The sequence below is a fragment of the Gracilinanus agilis genome, chromosome 2 (genome assembly GCF_016433145.1).
Source record: "Gracilinanus agilis isolate LMUSP501 chromosome 2, AgileGrace, whole genome shotgun sequence".
NCBI classification, from domain to species: Eukaryota; Metazoa; Chordata; class Mammalia; order Didelphimorphia; family Didelphidae; genus Gracilinanus; species Gracilinanus agilis.
Genome location: NC_058131.1, coordinates 215312013 through 215331942, shown reverse-complemented (window position 1 = coordinate 215331942; position 19930 = coordinate 215312013). Strand labels below are relative to the sequence as shown.

The following is a 19930-nucleotide window of genomic DNA, read 5'->3' as shown; positions in this document are numbered from 1 at the left end:
TTCTTTTTTTAGTGGTAGTTGAAGGAAACCTAAAATGAATTGGAAAGGTATAGTGGTTTAGAGGAAAGGGTAAAACATTTACTTATATAACTCGGGGTAGAAGGTAGTTAGATGGCTCAGTACCTAGAATGATAGGCCTCAAGTCAGGAAGATGTGAGTTCAAATCTGACCTCATATGTTGACTAGCTATATAACCCTGGGCAAGGCCCTTAAATTCTATTTGCCTTAATTCGTTGAAGAGATAGTGAATTACTCCATTATCTTTACCAAGAAAAATGACAGTATGGTCCACAGGGATGGGGAAGAGTTGGACAGGACTGAATAACTGAACAACAATGACCTTGGGCACTTACATTTCAGTTGTTCTCTAGGGAGCTCAAACTAGTATGTAAAATAAGAGTATTGAGCTAGATGATTTCTAAGGTCTCTTGGTTCACAGAATCTTAAATTTGAATCCAATTCTGACATAACATGCACACTAAAACATTCATGACATTAAAAGCAGTTAGGATGAAGTATATAGAATATAATTAATATATATGAAGTGCCATCAGCAGGAAGCATTCCTGTTTCCCTCTCCTTGAGCTGTGAAGATAGTTTGCCTCCAGAGCACCTAGAAGACTAGATACCATCTTTCACCTCATGAACCTGGAACCCAAGTTCTCTCATCTGGAAAAGGAGATACAGATAACTTAAAATGTAATTTGAAATAATTTCTTCTGAAGATTTAGTTTATTACAAAGCTGGGCTCCTTTGCACTTACTTGACTTGAATACTGAATCTTGCAATGGTCTTTTACAAAACGTCTCCCTTCTGGCCAAATCTTAGGAAAATATATGAGTATATTGTGAACAGGCAACAGTTCAGTTTTCACCAACCTTACAATAAAACCTTTTGCTAGAAAAGCCAAATGAGCTAGGTTAGCCCCTAGGTCTTAATGAAATATAGATTATGAGATAAATTCACCAAAATAACACTTCTAGGGAAGTTGCATGGAATAAATGAGAGAGCAGCTTTGTGGTAAGATCATCTTCCCTCTGACACTGAAGCCACCTTGATGCAGACCATCATCACTTCTTGCCTAGACCACTGCAATACCCTGTTTTTTAGTCGTTCTACTTAAAATCTATCTCCCACTCCAACCTATCCTCCACTTAGCAGCTAAATTGATCTTTCTAAAGGAGTGATTTATTCATATCACTTTCCTTCTCTGGCTCCCCACCCCCTTCAATAAGTTGCACAGTAGTTCTATATTACTAGAATCAAGTATAAAATCCTTTGCTTGACTTTTAAAGCCTTTTGTAACCTGGGCCCTTCCTAACTTTCCAGGCTTCTTATACTTTACTCCCCTACACATATTATTATATCCACTGAAACTGGCTTTCTTTTAGTCCTCCCACATGATACTCCATCTCCCAATCTTAAAAGTTTTCAGTGGATGATATCTCCCATGCTGAAAGTGCACTCTGTCTGTCTGTCTGTCTCTCTCTCTCTCTCTCTCTCTCGCTCGCTCTCTCTTTCTCCCTCCTCTCTCTGTTTCTGTTTCTATCTTTCTGTTTCTCTGTGTCCTTCTGTGTCTTTCTGTCTCTCTGTTTTTGTCTCTTTGTCTCTTTCTCTGTCTGTCTGTCTCTCTTTCTCTCTACCTCCTCTCTTTGTCTCTGTTTCTGTTTTTATCTCTGTTTCTCTGTGTCCTTCTGTCTTTTTTGTCCCTCTCTCTCTTTTGTCTCTTTGTCTCTTCCACTGTCTCCCTCTCTTTCTATCTCCACTCTCTGTCTCTGTTTCAGTTTCTATCTCACTGTTTCTCTGTGTCCTTCTGTGTCTTTCTGTCTTTCTCTCTCTTTTGTCTCTTTGTCTCTTTCTCTGTCTCTGTTTTTCTTTCTATCTCTCTGTTTCTCTGTGTCCTTCTGTGTCTTTCTGTCTCTCTTTTGTCTCTTTGTTTCTTTGTCTCTTCCTCTGTCTTTCTCTCTGTCTCTCTCCCTCTGTCTCCTATATCCACACCTAAAATACCCCAGCTTCCTTCAAGCCTCAGTTAAAGTCCTTCCTTCAGCAAGAATCATAAACTTCAAGTCTTTCCTTTATGACCATCCCCAATTTATCTCATACATACCCTGTTTGCCCATGATTGTATACATTTTGTCCCCTATCCCCACCTGACTCCCCCTAAGACCATGAACAACTTGAGATTGGGGACTGTCTTTTGCCTTTCTTTGTATCCTCAGTGTTTAATAAATGTTTGGCTTGTAATAGAATCTTACTAAATTACTAGTTGATAGACATATCTACTAAGGTTTTTTTTAATCTTTGGAAATAAGATCTATAGCCTCCTTTGGAAGATTACTCTGAAAGGACCGTGACAATTTCTCTGTTTATCTCTTTTTTAAGCTAACCTAAATTACTATTGAAGTGTATTTAGTTTATCTTAAGACAACAGTGTAGCATAATGGAAAGATCAATGGCTTAAGGCTCAAATAACATGGGCTCAACATAAGACACTAATAGCCAGGGGAAGATTTCTTAATCAAAATATCTTTTAGTATGGGTAAGAACTTTGACAATAAAAGTAGTTCAAGATGAGTATCCCAAAAGTCTTAGTTACTAAAACTTTAAAAAAACACCTCCTATTTTAATGTCTATATTTGGCTATTGGATGATATAACTTTTGAGGTGGTTCAAAAGTCTTAGTGTACTTTTAAGCTACTTTTAAAGCTTAAAAATGTACTAAAACTTTGGGAGACCTTTTATAGTTTTTTATTTGTTTTAACAGATCTTTGGAATTATGACTTCATCAGGTCTTCCAGATATTGAGAACAGCTCTCTCTCCATTGTACAACATTGCCTCATAGCACACTTACAAACATAAATGTACACACAGGGGGCAGCTCAGTGGATTGGGAGTCAGGCCTAGAGACGGGAGGTCCTAGGTTCAAATCCGGCCTCAGACACTTCCCAGCTGTGTGACCCTGGGCAAGTCACTTCACCCTCATTGCTCACCCTTACCACTCTTCCACCTAGGAGCCAATACACAGAAGTTAAGGGTTTAAAAAAAATAAATGCACACACATATACACATACATGGCCACACACATAAACCTATACCTACATCTACACTCACTCCAAAAACCCATGTATAGGAGATTGTTCTGATTGTTGCTGCCCACCCCCACTGGAAAAAATTATATCCCCCAATGGTCAAATGCAAACATTAGAATAGTTATGTTCTTTACAAAAATATATATTTATTCTCAACTCTGATTCAAACTATAAGGACTTAGCAACTGTTCTTTATCCATTTCTGATTTTTTAAAAATAAAATCTATATTACAGAACTGAGAGCGTCAAACTGATCATTAAATCACAGAATCTCAAAGTTAGAACACACTTAACATCCATTTTTGTTGTAATTCTTAAGGTATTTTCAATTGTTTCCAATCCTTTGTGAATCCATTTGGAATTTTCTTAGCAAAAATATTGGGGTGGTTCTCCATCCTTTTTTTCTCTAGCTTATTTTACAGATGAAGAAAAGGAAGTAAGCAGGATTAAGTGACTTGTCCAGGGCCACAAAGCTATTAAGTATCTGAGACTGGATTTGATTGAACTCAGGTCTCCCTGACTCCAGGCCATGTGCTCTTTCCACTGTGCCCCCATTGGAGTTCATTTAGTCCAAATTATTTCTGAGTAGAAATTAACCTCTATTACCTGCCAACATGTGGCTTGATTCCTGTGTTTGAAAACCTTCAATAAAAAAAGCCAATTCTTTTTCCCCCACACATGCCATACAATGTTTGAGATAGATGTTCCCCCTCATCCTTCCCATCTCACCTTTCAAAATGATCTTTCAGTTTGTCTATATTCTTCCAAAAACATAACTGAGATCTGAGTACAATACTACTGTGATGTTACTAAGGTTACTAAGAGATGATTATCACTTTCATTCAGTACTCTAAAAATTTGTCTTTATAAAATAGACATAGAGGAGCACAATGAATGGTGACCCCAACCCAGAATTTATTTTTAAAACAAACATTGTAGCAAGAGAGAACCAGGATGTCTGGGTTGCCATACTGATCAAAAGGAATATTGGGAAGAGAGCACTTCTTGTCTGTAGCTTTGTATTTATCTAATATAAAATAGCTTAAATGATTAATCTAATGAAAATTTAAGAGGCCAGAAGTAGACAATTCATATTTTTGCCAACCTGTGTTTGTCAACTTCTAATGGGTGGTTGAAAAAATATTAAATGAAAGGATATCATCAATATTACATTCTTATTGACTTTCTTGGGTTATATACCTCTTCTGAGCTCATAAGCCAATTACAGATAAGGATTTAATGGTTTATTTGACTTCACTTCAAGGATCCATAATTTCATCAGTGTGGTTACTCACTCTGCTAATACAGATTACAGTTTTCTACATGTTCTTAGAAAGTGGCTAATGCCAACATTCTGGTCTAATGGGGATAACATGGTGATAAGTGCATACAAACTTAGGAAGACTTGTCCTCACACAACAGGCAGACAGTATAGCACCAGACCTTTGCTTTTTAAAGTCTTTCTAGTTTTGAAGGAACTTTCCAGGAATTCTTTAATCTAGCTTTCAAGAATAACATCATGATTCATTGAGAATAATGTTCTCAGCCCTTTGAAGCCAACTTTCCTTGATAGTGCTTGTTTTTAGCAGCATATGGGAATACGTTTTCTCTAGCTGTTGGAAAATTCTAAGGTTGACGTGATTGATGTGTTAGAAATGTGAGAGGTATAATTTCTGGAGAGCCCATTGTCTTTGTTCATACACTTTATGGTGGCTATTATCTTTAAATCAAGGGGACAATTTAGATTCTTATATATCTAGGAAGATGAATGGGTAACTTGAAAAATGAATTCTTAGTTTTATCATTACCTTAATTTAGAAATGCTTCCAATATTTACAGTTCTAATGGTGTTGCAGTTGGAATGTGAGTGATATGCTTCACCTTTAATGGGAAAAAAATCTGCACATCTTTGAATTGTGGTACCTCTTCTCTAAATGCCCACATCTTCCCATACATATGTATATATTTCTATCCTGAGATGATTCTCTACATGTTTTTCAGCCTTTGGATTATGAGATTTCAGCATTTCACACACTACTGATCAAAGTAGAAAATGAAGACCCATTGGTTCCTGATGTCGCATATGGCCCCAGCTCTACAGCCACAGTCCAGATAACTGTCTCAGATGTAAATGAAGGCCCAGTTTTCCACCCTGACCCGATGACAGTGACCAAGCGTGAGAACATCACTATTGGCAGCATGCTGTTGACAGTAAATGCCACAGATCCTGATTCCTTGCAGCATCAGACCATTAGGTGAGTATATTATTATCCAATCTAAACCTGGAAAGGGAAGTGTAAATGTCTGCTCTGTCTGTAGAAGCCGGTTGTCAGGTGCAATATAGCATTAAATTAAACTTGTTAGAGACCTGGAGACGGCACAGGAATTCATCAAAATGAAAAAAGTTTTGAGGTGATGGAGCTAAGAACTCTATTAGTTAGCTGAGAGATAACAGCTCTGTTTCTCATGAGGCTGAGCAATAAGGCAAACGTTGAGTACAAGAAGCCAGAGAGACAAGGTGAAGTTGCAGTACAATGTAGAACTGTCAAGGTTGGCTTTGGATGCTATGGAATTGTATCCAAGGTGCCTGTTCAGGTAGGACTAAAGGACCTCTGAGGACCTTTCAAATTTGAGTTTGCAATTCTGTGAGAAGAGTATAGAGTTAGTCACTACCCCCAGAAAAATTGTATTAAGAATTATTATAGACTGATAAAGGAATGTAGGATTGGGAGAGGGAAAGAGAGATGGAGATTTCAGGACTTCTAGTCCGGTTTCTCAGATTATGTATGATGCTCAAAAAGTAATTATTGTCACTGTAAGATTAACCAGACAATGATTAATGCTTCAGAATTTTAAGCTCCAAAATGAGAAATATTCTATGTGAGATATGTGTGTTTGTGGATATGCATATGTCTCTACATACATGTGTATGAGGGAGAATCTGTGATTTTGCTAGGATAAGAAATTCCTGATGCAGAAACTCTCTCCATTGATATAGATCAATAACTTCTAGGACTCTGAGAGTTTCATAGGATCATTGATTTAGAACTGGAGGAAGCTAAGAGGCCACTAAGAGGCCTTGCTGCATTTTATAGTTCATGAAAACTGAGGCACAGAGATGATGTCACTTGGCTATGGTCACATAGCTCCTGTATCGCAGAAATAGGACTTGCCATCAAATTTTCCTGACTCTGAGACCAGACCTCAAAAGCCAATATGCTATGACGCCACTCTTCTACATGAAGCTTATATGTGTGTATACATATATAAAAACCAAATTTTTATAAATATATGTAAAAACCAAAATTGCTTTTCAAAATATGTATGTATATATGTTAGTATGTATCTGTAAATTAGGATCATATGTGAAAAAATCAACTAGATGCCTTTTAAAGCATAACTTGCTCCATTGGCATAGACTCTTTGTCTTTCTTCATACAAGACCCTCCATGTCATGACTCCAGGCATTTCCACTTGCTACCCCTCATGCCTAAAACCCTGTCTCTCTTCATCTCAACCTCCTGATTTCCGTGACTTCCTTCAAGTGTCAAATAAAATTTCACCTTTTTCAAAAAGCTTTTACCAAGTGCCTCCTCTATGTTGATTATTTCTGATTTATTCTGTATATATCTGGTTTGTACACAGTGTGCATGTTGGTTCTTATGAGGTCCTTGAAAGCAGAGGCTGTCTTTTACCTTTCTTTTTATCCCTCACACTTAGCATAATGTCTGGCACATAGTAGGTGCTTACTAAATGCTAGCTGATTTACTTCAATCCTCAAATCCTTTGCTTGGTAACAAATTTGCTTTCCAAAAGATATATAGTTATATGTGTACAAATGTACACATGTACAAAAGTACAAATGTACGTGTATATGCATGTATTCAAATATACACAAAGATATATGCTGCAAGGCTTCTGAGAATATAATATACCTAAATCGTCATAGTTTTATGCTTCTCTTTCCTTTATACGGAAAGAACACAAATGGAAAAGAGAGTCATTTTCCTATCCCCCCAAATGAATCTATTTTACAACAAAACTTTCTGAATTTTTGATCGAATGGGGTAAAGTTAGGAAAGAATGCATAAGTCCTATAACAATGTGAATCTGAAATAGTAATCTTCTTTTACACAGAAACTGGGAAAGGAAATGCACCATTTAAATATCAGCAGGAATGTTTTACTTAAGTGCCTCTGTGGAGAGACCTCTAGCTCAAAGGAACATCATCTAGTCTACAATTTTCAGATGTCTTCAGGGAAGTTTAATGTAATTTTGTGCTGCTAAAGTAGGGGTTGAAATAGGTGGCTCTTCTTCAGGGAGAATAAAATGGAGTAAAATGTTGCTGATATGCTAAATAATTTGTGTCGAGAAGAATGGCCCTAGTTTAGCAGACAGATAAGAAATTGGATTATGGTATAGGGGCATTTAAAAAAATGAAAGAGCTTCATATTTCTGATGTAGTACATAATCTTAGAGGTTAAAGTTTTTGCATTAGAAAATCTAGTAAAAGTGAGAGAAATGGCTTGCTTTTCTGGTATATTTAAAATCTCTGACATTTACTAATCAGTCTTTGCCAAGTTTGTATTTTTACTGATTAATTTCTTAGGTTAAAAAAGCAAACAAACCAAAATAGAAAGTCATTATGTTTTTGTTCATTTACTCTGGACCTTAGAGAAACTCTTTAATCTATTAATGTCACTTACATTCGCTGAAGAATGGGTAACACTATGGGCCTCATGGTGTAGGTCAGCATGGTATTGGAACCCCTGAGCCTGTTGCACTGAACCTAGGACTTCCTAGAGTCCCCATACTCTCCCTGGGAACTAGTAGGAAGGTCTGTGAAAACCAGACTATGTTATTGGCAATGTGTGCTGTGGTTATGGGAACAAGTTCAATTATCATTTGCAACCTTTGATCTTGAACAAAGGGAAGTAATATCTTGTGAGATTGAAGAGTGCACATGAGAAATCTTGGGGCTGAAGAGAAAACTATCTAATAATCATGATTCTGATCCTTGTACAGAAATAGAATCAATTACCTTGAGAGATTCTTTGAAAAAACAATATTCTTTTGGGGAAACACTTGGTGCATAATAGATTTTAGAAAAAGATCATTGAGAACACTAATTTGTTTAAGTGGTGTTCACTGTTTAGCCAATTAAGAGCCAATTAAAATGTTCCTTTAGCTTCCATTTCCCAAAGAACCTTCACATCTAGAAAAAAGCAACTTAATTCAACCAATGTTGTCCTACAGAGAGAATTTTATAGGTTCTGTGACTATTCATAACTTGGAGCCAGTACTTTAATAATTATAAAATATTTGATCCATCACATAAAGATGCAAAACATCCTAGGAGAAAATCTCATTTTAATTCAACAAATGTAGTTTTAGATCCTGTTCTGTATAAGGGCCTGGGATATGAAGGCAGAAAACAAGACAGTGCTTGCCATTTTGGAAGTTGTGTTCCATTGCAAGTATGTAGTATATGCACAGATAAGTAAATAGAAAAATATACTTTTTTTTTTCACCAGACTTGTGATTTTATAAATTTAGGGCACTGCTTCTCAAGTTTTTTGGTTGCTAGATCCCTTTACACTCTTAAAATATACTGCAGATAGTTGCAAGTAGCTTGTTTATGTGGATTATATCTATTAACATTTATCATATTCAAATTAAACTATCTTAGAATTATTAGGAAAAGAATTTTTGACCTTGCAGATACCCTGAAAGAGCTTCAAGGACTGCCAGGAGTATCAAGATCACAGTTTGAGATCCTCTGATTTAGGGGGATCCTCATGGATGACAAAGACTTATAATTTTCTATGCAAAGTATAGTCTTGGAGAGTTTCCCAAGAGAACCAAGAGGCTATGTGACTTGCCCACAATGATGTCAGAAATGAGACTTAAACCCAGTCAAGTTGTTGCTGAGATGAGTTCTTCATCTACACTATGCTGCATTTTCATATGCAAAGTAATTTCAATAATAAAAAGAGAGCACTAGTACCAATCACAGGTCAGGAAGATTAACAAAGGTTTGAGTGGAAGGAGACATGAGCTTTATTTGTTCTTGCTTTGGGTGAAGGTCCTAAATCTTTACCAAACTCTTCACTCAACTGGTAAGTTTTCCTTATTATGGAATCAGGGTAAGTAGTTGACACAGTCTTTAAATATAGAGGCCTGTATGTCCCTAGAGGGGTATCCAGGTGGCATAGTATGGCAGACCTAAAGTCAAGAAGACATCTTCCTAAGTTCAAATTTGACTTCAGACAATAGCTGTATGACCCTGGGCAATTCACTTTGCCTCAGTTTCCTCATCTGTAAAATGAAGTGGAGAAGGAAATGGCAAACCAGTCCAGAGTCTTGACAAGAAAATCCCAAATAAAGTCACCCAGAGTTAGACATGAATGAAACTACTGAACCACAACAATAATGACATATCCCACAGGATATATAGATAAGTGTATCTGGGACAGCTCTCTAAACTAAACTTCCTTCTCATCAAATAGCAGGCTCGTGTCTCTCAATCTGACATTTTATATGAAGAGTATTCTACTGTTGATTGTTCCTTTGTTTTATCCCATCAAGAAAAGTAATTATCTGGCAGCTGGGTGGTATAGTGGGTAGAGTTTTAGATTTGTGGTCAGGAAAAGCTGGATTTGAATCTCACTCAGGCACTTTTAAGAATTGTTTAATCATCATCTCTTTCATTCTTAGTTTCCTCCTCTATAAAATGGAGATAATAATAGCATGAACTTCAGAGTGTCATTTTGATTGTGAGATAATACATGTGCTTTGCAAACCTCAAAAGCGTTGTATATATATTAGATATTATAATAATAATAATTTGAATTTAATTGGAACATTCAATGATCTTATTTCAACCTTTACCTTTGCAGACAGGTATAGCCTGTGGATTAAATGACACAATCTTGACATAGATCCCTGGCTGTGAATGCTCCTTCCAAGGATGTGCTATCATGTTACATATATCATATTATTACTAAAAGCAGAGTAACAGGAACCACTTTACAACAAATACAATTCTATTTTTTAATGTAAAACAGAACTATACCCTGACTCCTTTTTAAATTTGTATTTAAGGGAAATGGGTGGAGTTCTTTAATTAATTGGACACATTCCTTTTTGCTCTTGCAGACAGGAATAGAACAAGCACTCTAGTCTGTGCTGATAGTGGTATCATGAGCCAGGAATGGATTTCAATAGCATCTGATCCTGTTGGCTAATTGTTCTCAGAGTAGCTTGCCAACAGTGATACAGTAACTGAAATCATTGTGTTTGGCAGACAAAATCCAACATTACACTAACTCCATCAAACATGTGAATTCATTCAGTAGTTGGGAGGGGGTGCATTTTGCAGCTTAGATATGTCTGTTAGCCCATCAAGCATAAGAGAGTCTACAGAAACCATACTGTTTCCCTACTATGGCCCAGGCAGTCAATAAGAAACATCTGCCCTTAAATTTTTTCGGGCCCAAAATTCTGTGTTAGGTGGCACAGAGATCTTGGCTTTCAACCAAGTGTGAATATTCAAGAAGATTTAGGATAATATTAGCCCTTCCCGCTAGGTACTAGGGACATTAAGATCAAAATTAAATCATTTCTACCATCAAGGAGTTCTACTTGGGAGATATTTCACGTAGACAAGACAATAATTACAAACAATGTAAAAAGTCATTCATTACAGGAGGAAAAGTGGTAATAGTTGTTGGAGAGGGAAGATGGGTAGGGTAAAGCCTCCTATAAAATCTGGCACTCGAGATATGCTTTGATCTAGGCTTTCTGTAAGGAGAAGAGGAGAGTATATTCCAGATACGGGGCAACGTTTGAGCAAAGGCACAGAGAGAAGATATGGCGTGTTATGTATGGGGATTAACAACTGGCCCTGTTTGAATTAGAATGCAAGGTACATGAAGCTGATACTAGAAACAGAAAACGATATACTCAGACCACAGAATCATTGTGTCCAAGCAAAAACACCTACACTAAAAACTAGGGTTTGATGTTCCAGCCGCAACTTTTATAAGGACAGGTTTCCATACCTTTCAGAACTGTATTCAAAAATATTGTCTCCACTGTTTCTTGCATAAAGATTCTTAGATATATTTTCTACTTATATTAATGTAAAGGAGAAAGTGTGCCCCTTATGATGAATTTACTTACTTATAAGAAAGCAGGATGATAATAGTCCAAAATGTACTATATTTGGAATCAGGAGATTTATAGCTAAAGCTTAGCTCTGAAAATTACCAACTATAAGTTTCTGGGGAGCTCATATCACAACTCTGAATCAGGGTTTCCTCATCTGGTAAGTGGGCCTCGTGTGGTTAGTGGTGATGATAATGCTTCTTATTTATGCTATTTACCATAAAGGCTTGTTGAGAAGAGAGCACTTTCTAGCCTTAAAAGCACTACAGCAATGAGCAATTATTGTTATTGTCTATCACAGTTAGTTGGCTATTTAATTAGAATATATAGTCATAAGTAAAAGTAAAAACAGTGCAAAACTAGCCCAAAAGAGCAAATCTATAGATATTATCAGGCGCAGGAAATTAGGGAATCCCAGCATGTGGACATTGAATTTGGCTTTTCAGTTTCCTAGTTGCTAAGGCAAAGATTTAAATCCTTTGGTTCCCGATAATGGTGATAATGATGATGATGATGATGACAACGACAATGATGTATTCTTATATCAGTCAATAAGTACTATGTAACTCCAAGAATTTACCTTTTTGCTTAGCAAGTAGGAAACTAAGAGCTAAACAATGTCTAGCTGTCAGAGTTGTTTGCTCTCCAGTGCCTGGTAATATCTCTATTTCTTTGCTCCTTTTAGGTAGTTTACACTGTTTTTCACTTTTACTTGCAAGTATATATTCCAGACAAATAGTCTAGTCATGTCAAATAAACATGCATTTATTATTACCTATTAGGTGCCAAGCACTGTCTCAGAAATAGACATATAGATGAGAAATTACATAAATAAAATACATGTAGCTTCCAAATCATGGGCAAAGAAGTCTGAGTCTCATTTTTGTAGATTCCTTGAGCAAAAAGCCCTCCATTATTCTGACTTGGACTACATCTCTGTCAGATGAAAACAGTAGATAATAACATTTCGGTATTGCTCAGCCAGATCCAATAAGGACTAAGTTTTCAACTGTAATAACTGTATGGATAAGACATTTATCATTTAGCAGGGATCTATTGTCTAGAATAGTCATGTATAGAACAAAAGGTTCTTTGATATTTCTCATTGGACTGTATTTTTGTATGATGATAAAGTAGCCATCAATGGATACATTCTAATAAAGCAGAGAAATTAGGGGAGACTAATTATATAGCCACTAAACTTTTCTTATTGTTTCTTATTATAGATCATCACACTTTTCAGACATTTATTTTGCCCTAACTCAGCTTATTACTTTGATTCTTAGCTAGTTAAAAATGACAGATGAAGTATGACTTGAATCTGTATTCATGGCTTAGGAGTATCTAAATTTTATTTTAAAGCAAAGGAATTAAGAGGCAAGATGATGGAGTAGCAGGAGCCCTGGCCTTGTAGGATCTAGGTTCAAATATTCTCTTGGTTTCTTTTTGGTTTTTTGGGGGGAAGTTATTAAACCAATTGGGGCTACAGTTAACCCTAGAGAACCTCAGGTTCCAGATTCAGCTTGAAATGAACTCTCTCCAATTATAATAGTGCTAATTGTACTTTCACTCATCTCATCAAAGAATGCAAAATAAAAAATAGGACCCAATAGCAGATGGTTTCCCCTTGTCTCTCCTTCTGTACTCCACAGAGGAAAAAATTATCCTAAATCTAGATAACAGCACCTCCATGTGAATGAAGAGAATCTTGTTAGGTCAGAGAAAAATCAATTATCCCTCTACCCACAATTACTATTAACCACAAAATGCTTCATGGTGTTTCAAAATAGGAACTCTATGACTTGAATCTGCATGAGCCTGAATCTCCCACCCTTTATCCCCCAGTTTATAATTTTGATTCTGGACTTTCTTTCAGGCTTGTTTCTCTGTTGCTAAGTAATTTTTTCCCTAGCTAAATTTTATTCTGCCCACCAACCCTGGAGGACATTTCCTAATTTTAAATTTATGTGTGTGTGTGGATGTGTCAACAAATCAATTATCCCACTCCACTTAAAGTACCTAACAAGAAGAGCAAGGTGATATGCCCAGATACCTTAACCAGGTAAAAACATTTCTCAATTGATTCTATCAATCTCAGCCCATTGACTAAGAATAGCAAAATTCCTTTGTCAATTTGCATGTCCTTGAAAGCTGTGGGATAAATTTTAATGACATTGTAAGGTAATTGCATTTTGTTTGAGAAAATTCGGTCAGCTCCTGTGAGTTGTTCATAAAATAAAAATCCAGTTTGGGCTCCAGAAGTTTGAGTGTTTATCATCTTAATTGTAGAAGTCTCCAGCAAGGCCCCTAAACAAAAATTATTTTGGAGCAGATGCAGAAGGGAAGGCAGTAGAGATGAGAGAACCTTCAACTCAGCCTGGGTCTCAGTCTCTTTCCTTCCCCCCAAAATTCTCTACCTAAGGACCTTTTGATCTTCAGAGAATTTAAAAATACTTTTTACTGATTTCCTAGCCCTAGCAGTATCTGGACATAACTGATGCTGTGCCTATAACAAGAAGTAAGAGTACATATACATTTAGGCTTTTCTTCCCCCTTTACCAGAGGACTTTTTGAACTCCTCTCTCTGTCTCTGTCTGTCTCTGTCTCTGTCTCTCTCTATATATCTCTGTCTATGTCTATGTCTCTGTCCCTCTCTCTCTCTCTCTCTCCCTCCTCTTTACTTTGGAATTGGTGTTTTCTTATGTTAGAAGGGTGAGGAGGAAAGAAAGCTTCAGTAAGAAAAGATGACTCCAGGGATTTTGGAAGTATATCTAGGATTATAATACTATATGCATAGACATTTGGATGAAACATTTTAGAGATACATTTTACTATAGTTGATTTATTTGGATCTTTTTTCTGTGAATTCTACTGAAAGTTTAAGGGTACCATCTTTGAGTAAACTTCCCTTGGGCCTCAAAAGGATCCCATTCTATGTTATAACATTGTTCTACACTGATCTTTGAAGCAAATACTTCTTATAGTCTTTTAAAATCCCATAGAAGGTGCTTTCGGGCTGGGGTGAACATGTTGAAGGCTGCTGTGGGCTCAAGAGTGGGGCACAGACCAGAGGCCAGGCAGGAGGAGGAGAAGAAGGAAGAGTACCTCAAAGAGACAAAATCAATTCATATACTGTACTCCCACTAAAATGCTTGAGGCCCTAGTCCAGAGGGGAATAACCCTTTTGAACTTTAAATATCAGAGACTTTTGATTTCTTATCATTTTGCTAGTCTTAATGTTTTTCCTGAAATAGTAGTCAGTGTCTACTTGGGAGACTAGGAAAAAACAAAAACTCAGCATACCCAGTCTCCTTTAAGTCTCAACAAGGAGCCCAGAAGAAAGTTATAACCTAACATAAGGGGAACATCTTGAGGACTCTAGCAAAATAACTTCCAGGAACTGTTCGCTCCTTTGCCCAAAAGGTCACAGCTTCAGCCCACTTAATGCATGGACTCTAACTGCACCGGCAGGAGAGTATGTCAGAGACTTTGGAGGAATGCTTTGTGTCAACTGAACTAGCTATACCACTGTGACAAATATCCATTTCTAAAATCTAATTATATTTGGCTGATTAATTGATATCAATTTATAATTATAAATGGAAGCACACTGCTATGAATTATAGCATTAGAAAACCACCACCCAACTCATCAAAGCTACTTGTAGAACCAGGGTGGGAGACATAGCATTGAATTCTGGGGCCCAAGTCTGCAAGTGTTAGTGGAGTATAGTTTCAGAATCTTTGCTATATATGTATATCAATTAGAGTAATTGCTAGGAGTGTCCCAAACCCATTACAAAGCCTCAGTCTCTCTCTATATAAAATAATAAGAGTGTGGAAAGAGTGGATTCAGTTAGATATAACAAATGTTTATTAAGCATCTACTATGAAAGTCATTATGCTTGGCTCTAGGGAAACAAAAAATAAATAAATCCTTACTTTCCAGGAGCTCACATTCAAGTCTCTTCTGGCTATAATCCTAGGCTCATTTTTCTTTTTTATCTATGAGTTGCTTCATTTGAGACACACATAACTAGAATCTAGGAGAAGGCAATTAATTAGTTTCTAAACTGTTGGAGTTATGAGAAAGGAAGGGGTTTCTAGACTTTTAAACAACCATAAAATTATCAGGTCGAGAAAGCTACATGTCCCTAATCTATACTTTCTAGGCATTGTTAGTCATCCTCTTGCCCTGATACATTTCTTTTAACCTCAGCAATCCTTTGCTTAATATGTCTCCCTCCCATTCCTACCTGCCTGCCTGTACCTTGTTCCCACCAAATCTCTCTTCCAGAAACATGCCTCATAGTAGTCCCTGATCTTCCCTCTCAATTAAATCTGAATGCAAAATCAAGGACAGAAAATTCTGAAGTATGAATTATATTATAGAAATACCTATCACTCTTTTCTGATGAATAAAATTCCTAGAAATAAATTCATAAAACAAAGGCTCCAAATTTTAAAATAGAGAACACATATGGTTTTTATGCCAAAAAAGAACAGATGATTGTAATACTGAATGCTGCAGCAACAATAATATCCCCAAAGCATTGGCATTCATATAAATTATCAGCCAAAGTTGAAGAGGTCACAGAATAGAAAGCCACAGTGCTTTAAACTATTATTTCAGCACATTCAAGAAATGATGATTCCCATCATGAGGAGGTAGAGACAAGCAGCTTAATTACCTGAATGAGTTGGAGGCATCCCTCCCCAAAAAGTATTTGTCAACAAACCTATGAATTTCACTGAGACAGTTTTATTTCCTTATTGTTTCTTTACATTTATAGAATGCAATTCTTCAAGTCCTTGAGTGGTTGGTCTATTCTCTATAATTTGATGAATAAAAATATCCATGATACAGCAGACAGAACCAGTGACATTCTCTAGGCATTGTTTCTAACCACAGAGGGAAAATATGGAGATTTAATACTAGTACTGTAAGCCAGAATGAATTAAAGAAGGGACTCGGAATTTTCTAAATTCAAATGGTAGGAGTAAAATAAGTATTATGTGGAAAGCATCAGTGAGCTGTGTTGCCACTAAAAATAAAAAGGAAAAAAAAAGAATCCATCAAAGAAACATTAAAGAATCTTTTGTGACAACTAGTTCTTGTGCAACCTAAGTCCAAATTGAACCTATTCTCTGAACACTGAATATCTGAAGCAGATTCAAATTAATCATTCATCTCTTTAAAAAATTAAAAAGAATGCAAAATGCCCTACCCTGATTTCTTCTGGGATCTATATTTTTCAAGTAATTTTCCTGCTTGTTCTTTAAATTTGTATGTTTTTTCAGCCTGATGGTATAATTCATTTGTTAAATTCAAAATAGTGAGGAAATGCATTAGAGTATAAAGAAAATTCAATTCCACAGGAGTAGAAAAAAATTCTGAGGAGTTTTTACTCATCTATCTCTGGTGAAGTCCTTTTTAAAACTCTATTTTTAATGTAATAATTGAAGCTTATCCAAAAAGGAGCACTAGAATGATAAGAGATCTGGCAGAAAATAGATGCTAATGCCCATAAAAATGGTCAGTTCCGTGTGTTCTAAGATCACTGAGAATCGCCTAAAAACCATTCAATTAGTGATTCAGATGTGTTCAGCAAGAACCTCTACTCACTTGAAGAAAAATATTGCTAAAACCTCTCTACATTTTCCCTACAAGGGTTTCCCCAAATTCTTTATAATTTGTCAATTATAAATAAATGAAAACAGTTTTCAAATGTTAATTTCATGATCATAAATTGGTGACATCTGGAGCAGATTTGAGAGTTTTGATATTGGTCATTCTTTTGCTACCTTTTAAATTTTAATCAGAAGTTAAGCCTTTGTGTGTCAGGAAAGAGTTAAAGGCCAAATTTAATAACATTTCTACCTAGGGAAATTAAAAGAAAAGCCATATTCGCCTGAATTCCATTATTAACAGCTGATCTTAATTAAAAATAGTTACTGACCTCAATAATGAGTCTTCCCCCCCCTTCTTCATCTTGAGATCAGTTTAGTTATTTCTTTCTTAACTCAACAAATCCAGAATAGGGGGTATGAGATGGTAATGCATTGTTTACAATGATGCCCTTGCAATTTTTAATTAAAGGGAAGTCCTTCCATTTGTATATTTTATGGCACCAGTACATTTTTATTACCTCCTGTGCTGTTGGGATTTCAATTATTTATGTAAAGTTGTTATTACAGCTCACTCTTTGTAAGTGGTCAGACTCTATGCTGTGAAAACGCCAGTGGGGGAAAAGTCTAATTAATTAAATAACTAAATTTTTAAAGACTTTACATCAGAGGTAGCTAAAAATGGAATTCTGGTTTCAATACTGCTCAGAGGTATGGAAACATTTCATGATCCCATACTTGATTAGGTGGTTTCGATTTGTTAAGGCCAGTTAGCTGACCTTTGAATAGAAAGTCAAAAGCATATTTTTATAGCTGATGTAGCTTTTTTCCCCCAAGTCATCTATTTCAAAATGAGTTGTTCTAAGTTTTGTTGAATTGAACATTTGAATATTGGAGGTGTAATTTTTACTGTCCTCTATTTCAAAGTTTAATTATGAAAAGTCAGGTAGTTACTCAAGAGCACACATGATTCCAAAACAAAATAGAGAAATACATGATAAATGCTATCGTAGTTGTTCTTTTAACCAGGAGCTCTATGCTTGGTCGATCTGTTTAGGACCCTTTACAAAATAAATAAATAAATAAATAAATAAAGGTGAGAGAAGAGGACTTAATTGAGAGGAAGATATCAACATATTATACCTCCATAGTATTATTTTTCCATATTCATTTCAATGCCAAACATTTCCAAACCTAGAGAGAATGCAATGGAATGAAGAAAAAAAGTTCAGATTACTTTCATTACCCCTGTTAGACCTGTCAATCACCAATCCCAGGCTGTCAACAAATATTCTATGTTCTCCCTGGGTGCATATCACTATACTAGGCACTAACCATGGATAATGAAATCACAGGCCAGGAATCATGTAACTAATTCAGGAAATGTATTTCATAGTCTGTTGCTAGTTTGCTTTCCAAATAAATCTGAGAACTTGATATTTTAAAATGCAATTAAAATATTTAAAGGGATAGATCTTTCTGTATATACTGATGCTCTTAAAATGCCTCATTTCAGAATTCCTGAAGACCAGGCTTTACATTTCTTTCTTCTTAGACAGAAATTTCCCTTGGGGGCAGTGCCTGGCAGAAAGTAAGACAGAAAACTCATTTTGGAAATAAGCACATTATGGTTAGATGTAACTATCACGGTGCCTGGCACATAGTAGGTGCTTAATAAATGTTTATTGACTGACTGAGTGATTGGCTCCTGGCAGGTTCTCCTGTAATTTGCCACAGAAGAGAGGAGAACTAAATCAATAACATGCAGTGTTCTTTATCATCTTGTGAGATTTCAGTGATGTTGGATAAGGAATTTTCTTAGATTTAAGTGTATGCTGGACTAATTGCCCTTTGAAGTCCTCCCAACTGACTATTTGAATCCAAATGTCACCTCTTCCATGAAGCCTTCCTTAATCCTTTCTTATTCTTTGGCAGCCCCATGGGAATAGGACTTTATCTTTTTCAGAAACAGCTTGGCATAGCAAATAGATTGCTGGACTTGAAATCAGGAAAACCTGAAACTGAATCACTCCTCAGATACCAACTAGCTATGTGACCCTGGGCAAATCTCTTAACTTCTTTCAACCTCAGTATTCTCATCTGTAAAAGAGTGATGACAATAGCATGCATTTCCACAAAATTCTTGAAATGCAGCACTAGAGATAGTGTGTGTAAAGTGTTTTATAAATCTTTTAGTGCTATAGAAATGTTACCTAATATCTAAATTTTGCTTGTCTGTCTGGGCATGACATCTTTCACTTAGTAGGCATCTAATAAATGTTTGAATTATGTTTTCGGGAAGAGAAGATGAATTTGTCAGGTGTCAAGATTGGGGAAAGATAGGGAAATGAGTTTTCCACTGTTACTAAAACAATACTAAGGAAAATTAAGACTAGCATCTGGTCTTCTGGGTGGCTTCCTGTAATGAATTTATAGGTGGATGAGGAGAGAAGTTATAAAATATGAGCAGACATGGATGGATTGTATTATCATTAGATGAAACTCATGCAATTAAATCAGAAATCCATTTTAGTATTTCGATATGTAGAATATTTCACTGGTCCCTCCAAATAAAATAGATGAAAAGAGAAACATGCTTGGCAATAATGATGCTTTAGCTAGCGGGGAAGGATGTGCAGAACATCCAGGATGCCTGGGGGTTATCTGCACTTTCCCCTTCTCCTTGATTCTGGGATTGGTTTTCTTGACTCTTCAGGAGATGGCCTCAAGAATAAATGATATGAAACTAGGATAAGCCTTGAGTAGGAGGAGGCATTTGAGCTGAAAAAAAAATACTGAGGATTCTACAAGGTGAAGATAAGGAGGTAACAAATGCCAGGCATTTGGGACAGTCAGAGATATTGAGTATTCTATAATGATTATTCCTATTGATGAAAGATTTGTTTATGTTAATTGGGAATAGGCCAGTCAGCTAATAGCAAGTCAGGGACTATCTATATGATATTTAAAATTCTCCATTTCATAGAAAGAACATTAAAACAAATAATTTTAATATTTTGATGGATCTGTGATGACATTAAGGA

The 19930-nt window shown here is 36.1% G+C and overlaps 1 protein-coding gene across 1 annotated transcript in view; it reads left to right on the top strand.

The window, feature by feature from the left end:
• Positions 1 to 19930, top strand: part of CDH13 (cadherin 13) — a 1311104-nt gene that overhangs the window by 1206005 nt on the left and 85169 nt on the right. Inside the window, exon 11 of the mRNA XM_044659579.1 lies at positions 5092 to 5345. Coding sequence (XP_044515514.1) covers positions 5092 to 5345 — 254 coding nt within the window. The remainder of the gene's footprint in view (positions 1 to 5091; positions 5346 to 19930) is intronic.